This window comes from Bemisia tabaci, chromosome 4 (assembly GCF_918797505.1).
Source record: "Bemisia tabaci chromosome 4, PGI_BMITA_v3".
NCBI lineage: Eukaryota > Metazoa > Arthropoda > Insecta > Hemiptera > Aleyrodidae > Bemisia > Bemisia tabaci.
Genome location: NC_092796.1, coordinates 12,395,067 through 12,400,519, shown reverse-complemented (window position 1 = coordinate 12,400,519; position 5,453 = coordinate 12,395,067). Strand labels below are relative to the sequence as shown.

At 39.0% G+C, this 5,453-nt stretch overlaps 1 protein-coding gene across 1 annotated transcript; it reads left to right on the top strand.

The window, feature by feature from the left end:
- Positions 1-427: 427 nt before the first annotated feature.
- Positions 428-1,039, top strand: LOC109033543 (translation machinery-associated protein 7). The gene has a single exon (XM_019046213.2). The coding sequence runs from the start codon at positions 547-549 to the stop codon at positions 739-741; it is 195 nt and encodes a 64-aa protein (XP_018901758.1). The 5' UTR covers positions 428-546; the 3' UTR covers positions 742-1,039.
- Positions 1,040-5,453: the final 4,414 nt, after the last annotated feature.

The following is a 5,453-nucleotide window of genomic DNA, read 5'->3' as shown; positions in this document are numbered from 1 at the left end:
TAACTTTTTGGACCAAGGAGTATGTGAGACCAAGGAGTGAGATACAAAAATGTGTTGCTTACTTTTCTTCTGGCGGGAAATACCAAGTCGGCTGTGATTGCTGACTGACTGCATTTATCTTTTGCTGAAAGTTGGAAAAAAAAGTTAGAAGTCTTGTTCTTACTCCAGTTTTTCGATTTCGTTTTTACTTCAAAATATTCATGACGAATGTCATTTCATCGTTTGATGGGAACTACAACTGCTTTTTTTATTCTGATTTTCGAATCTCATTTCTGCTTTTGAATTTTGAATAAATGGGTCTAAAAAATGGGCGCGGGAACTACCCACCAATCAGAGATGGTTACGATACAGAAGTTTCCCACTCATTACACTCTATGAAATTTGTCAACAAACTTCTAACCTCAAATGTTTTGACAGCCGTTATTTTTGTTTGTTCTCCTAAGCCGCCTAAGCACGTTTTCACAGCAAAGTTTTTAGTGATATCGCCAGTTTTTCAGAGCTCAAACTCTCGATCATCAATTTTAAGTTTATTAGTGACTCATCAGTATGTCTGGTCGCGAAGGAGGAAAGAAAAAACCGTTGAAGGCACCGAAGAAAGGTCCCAAAGAGATGGACGACGACGAGATCGCGCTGAAACAAAAGCAGAAAGAGACCCAAAAGGCTCTGCAAGAAGCCAAAGCTAAGGCAGCACAGAAAGGACCCCTCGTAGGTGGTGGTATAAAGAAATCCGGAAAAAAGTAATCTCAGGTTGTACATAGAACATTCTCCTCAAAGACTGCATCATGCCTGCGGTGCATCGGAAGACGATGAAACATGTGGACGAACTCTCTTACGTGGTGCAGGAAAATCTACCTAATTTGTTCTACTCGCCCTTGGAGACCTACAAATGTAAATGCCTCAATCAGGTTGGTCATAACTTAATTGTATTTCTTTGATGTAATTGTTGATGTTACATCCTGAATCCACTATACTTTTTCACATCATGTACCTTCGCCCAGTGTAATTTTGTAACTTATAAAATAAATGTTTAATAATTGTATTTGTTTTCTGATTAATAATGAGCATCGCTTGCACAACGTTCCTTTAGTAGGATACATAACGTGTAGAGTACCCAGATTGGGAGAGTTGGAACAGATCTATAGTTTCGAAAATCTATTACACCTGCATTGATGCCTCTACGAACGAATTTAAGGGCAATGAGGGCAGTCAACCTATTATTACCAATAACCTGTTCTCATTTCAAGCAAATTCTTGCTCTAATGTCAATCAATGAAAGCTTAAATGCATACGGTGTTCAATGCTTTCGATTAATTTTGATGTATGGGGTCTATTTAGATTATGCTCTGGGATAATTTTTGAAACAATTAAATTTTAATTCTGATGGCGGCCAGCATAGCTAGTGGCCAGCCTACCTCTCTGTGAATGTGGAGGTTGAAAACAGCCACGGTCCTTCATTTTAGGTGGTGAGGTTGGCTGCCCCAATGGTTTTTATGAAACGATGTGTTCATACTCTTCCAACCTAAGTATTCTAGTACAGTGGGAATCGGATATTACGACTTCGCTTTTTAGAACATATCGGTCATAACAACATGCAATTTGGTCGTACCCATAATTGACTTCCCATTGACTCAGTGTATTCGTGCATAAACTATAACGACAATCAGATACAACGACCAAATCCGGCCGGTCCCTAGAGGGTCATTGTATCCGATTTTCACTGTAATGTTAAGCTTGAGTTCTTGCCAAACACATGGATGGCTGTAGGCAGTTAATGAATAGGACCATGCCCTCAGTTCATCTCCGAATGGAAGTAATCCTCTAAGATGTGTTAAAAATGTTTACAAAAATTTTTTGGCTCCGTCGAGTAGTTTTCCATTTAAAAAATAAAGTAGGACAGGAAGTCTGCGACGTTGCAAACCGAGTTATGTGATTGCCGACTTACACTGTAGATATTCACTTACTTTGCCTAGTTTTGTGTTAGTCCTCTTCCAAAAGTAAACTTTTCAGAGCATCTGATCCAAGAGGGTGGCATGAACTAAAATCAACCTAACTGCATTCTATACATATTTTTCCCCCTACCTTATCTTCTGTTACGGAAAAACTACAATACCTACCTTAATATTCTCTACGAATTACTTCCAGATTTCAAAGAATGTATGCTTAAAGTTTAAGGGTGGAGCAATGTTTGGTTTTCTATTAAAAGAGTGATACGTGAGGGGAAATTAGGTAACATGCAATGAGGTTAGGCTGACTCTGATTAAAGCTGTTTAATTGCTAAGTCTCGCTCGTCTCGTGAGCCCAAGTAGCACAGATTGCAACAAGTAGCAATTGCATACCTAGTAAAAATATTGCAATTCCACTAAGTGTTGAGTTTGTTGCCTATCTCCTATTTGAAGGGGCCCCATTTGTTGAAACTAAATGCAATAAAATTGAGATAAGTTGCAATTTTTCATTGCATTGCATATTGCCTATCATTCTGGCACATGGAGCTCATTTTGTTGAACTGTGAATAATCAGAATTGAAGAAAAGGTACTTTGTCCACTGGTCCATTTGAAAGGCATAGAGTGTGGATGGATGGAGCATGGATGTCTGTCGGGTTTCTACGGGCATTAGATGGCTGTAGGTTCCAAACGGTATATGCTAAAGTGTTGGGGGAAAATTAGAAAAAAAAGTATTACCTACATAATTTTTTGAGAGTCCTCGCAGAGACGATATATTCTGGAGACTATGCACTATCTTCTCAGGTACCTACGGTTTAAAAGTTACTCAAGGAAGCCAATTCTCTGATTCTTTTCTTATTCTCTGGCGACTCATCGCACTGGATCAACTGAAGCTTCTAAACAAGTTTTAAGGATGAATAAACTCTATTTTTGATCTTAATGATCAAGAGAAGGTTCAAAACGCTAATTACGGAAATGCGCATCTCGTGATGAAATGTCATTTTCCAATCCTACAATGCTTGATCTGGCCATATGAGATCAAACTAAAGCTTATCTGATAAGGAATTGTAAGCATGAAACTCTTTTTTCAGTCTTTAAATGATCCAAATCCGCCAACAACAGGTTTAAAACACAAATTGCAAAAATGCGTATCTCGTGATGAAGTGTCAATTCTTAGTGCCGAAAACGCGAATCTCGGCATTTCTGCCGTATTTTCTAACGGTTCGAGAAATTATTCAAAATGCTGAAGGCGTCTGAAAAAGCATCTTATTCTTGCTATGCTCAAGAATTATTACCCTTCTACTAACAATAAAGAGGAATGCAGACAGTGTTTTTACTCTCCTGGAAAATCGTGTTTTCCGAGCTACGCACTTCTGCACTTTCACCATCGTATGGTGCCTGTACCTACGTACGAGGTTTTGATGTAGGTTTATAAATACATCCTAAAAAAGAACCAGACATCAAAATGCAAAAAAAAGGAGAAAATAATCGACTGTCGCAACACAGTCGAAGATAGGAGAGGCGTGTTCGGGCCTCGTTTTTTAATGTTTTCCCTGAATTTGAGCGACAAATCATTAGCTGTACCTATATAGAGCGGATGCATAGAGAGTCCACGCCTTGCGCCATCGCGCTTCAATTTTTATTGCCTAAAAACATAAGAAAATTTCAGATATTCTCAATAAGACTCGAGCGCTAAAGCATTGGCTAAAGGCTAGTAAGTACGTCAAGAACAAGTATTACCCTCAGCAACAAGTTTTACAAAAATCGATCGAACAGGAGCCGCATATCGTAGGATTAGTAGGAATCGACTATACAGCAGTAAACGATACCAGTTCAATTTGCATAAGTTAGTGCGCCTTCACTTTCGTCTGATACTGTGCAATACTTCGGTGGCGGAATAGTTGCTCAGAGCGCCTTCGAGGTATCACGTAGACTTGACGGCAGAGGATTACAATCAATTGCCGCTAGCTGACATAACACTCTAGCGCGTGCCCGCAGTTAAGTGCAAATTTTCTCAACACCGACGGTTTGGTACAAGTAATTTATACCTCAATTTGTGACGTTGCAACTTTTTCTTTGCCCATATTTAAGGTGGAAAACCGATTACGAACAATTTTATATCTTCCGATATTTTTCCGAGGTAATAAAAAATATTATTATAATGTTTCATTTAAGTCTATTTGTATGCTTTCGCTACAAAAAGGGAATAGAGGTATGAGAGGAACTTTTGAGCGAATGAAAGCGGACCCGAAATCTATAGCACTTGAAGTAAACGGGCCGGAGAGTTAGAAAAGCGCCAAAACAAACTGACTTGCGCCGTCTCGGAATTTTGAATTTCGAAAATTTGAGTTGAAATTCAAGATTCCCGGCAATACATGCCACCTTATACCAAGTTTCACAAAAATCGATTGAGCTGGAGCCACATCGCACGATCAGCAGGACTGTACAAATTTGCATACTTTGGCGCGCCTTCATTTTCAGCTGATACTGTGCAACACTGCGGTGGCGGAATAGTTGCTCAGAGCGCCTTCCATAATAGAGTGTCGCTTCAACTTGATGGCAGAAGATCACGATTTCCTATGAATCACTCTGACGCTTGCATAGGTCGAGGCACTTTTCTCATCAATGCAAACACTCATACCTCAATTTGCTACGTTGCAAGTTTTTTACTGGCCATTTTAAGTGCGTAAACCATTATGTTCATTCTAATATCTGCCAATATTTGTCGCAAGCGCCATGCGACTTTTAAAAATTTTCGCTGCAATTTTATTTTTTTAGAGAGAAATTGTTCAACGAAGCTGTCCGAAAATTTCACTGAATTTTCTTTGTGCTGCCGACAAAATACGGTGAAATTTTCATTCAGATTCAACCAAAAATTTCTCCGTAAAAAAATAAAAAGCCGACGGAAATTTTTAAACGTCGCATGGCGCTTGTGATACTTTGGCCGGAAGGTGACGTTGTCTCTAAGATGGAACCAATACAAATAGTGATTGATCGAAAAAAATGCAAAATGTAGTACATCTTTAGACGGAAAGTGACTTTGTTTCTAAAAAGGAATCAATATAAACAGTGATTGATCGCAAAAAAGGCAAAACTGTAGTACATTTTCAGGGTGTCTACAAGTCCGGAGATAGTACTTATTTTTTAAGGTTGGTCCGGAAGTACTGAAAAAGTGTGGAAATTCCGCAAGAGGGTCCGGAATTTTTTCATTTGTTGACATTTTTTTCGCTATTTAAGCGCAAATTATTTAACATTTTTCGAATTTTGTCAATTGGAGGAACTGAAAATGTACTGAATTTTTCTGTTGTGACGGTACTGAATTTCTCGGGAGTGTACTGAAAAAGTACTGTAAAAGTACTGATTTTCGGCCAGCCTGTTTTAGTAGACGCCCTGATTTTGCCTGCCTTGATCAAAAATAATTTTCTTGCGGGGAAGATGAGCGAGTTTTACTTTTCCGCAGACCGGGAGGTATTGGGATGCATGGAATGAATTCGATTGGCCGGAAAAAAGGA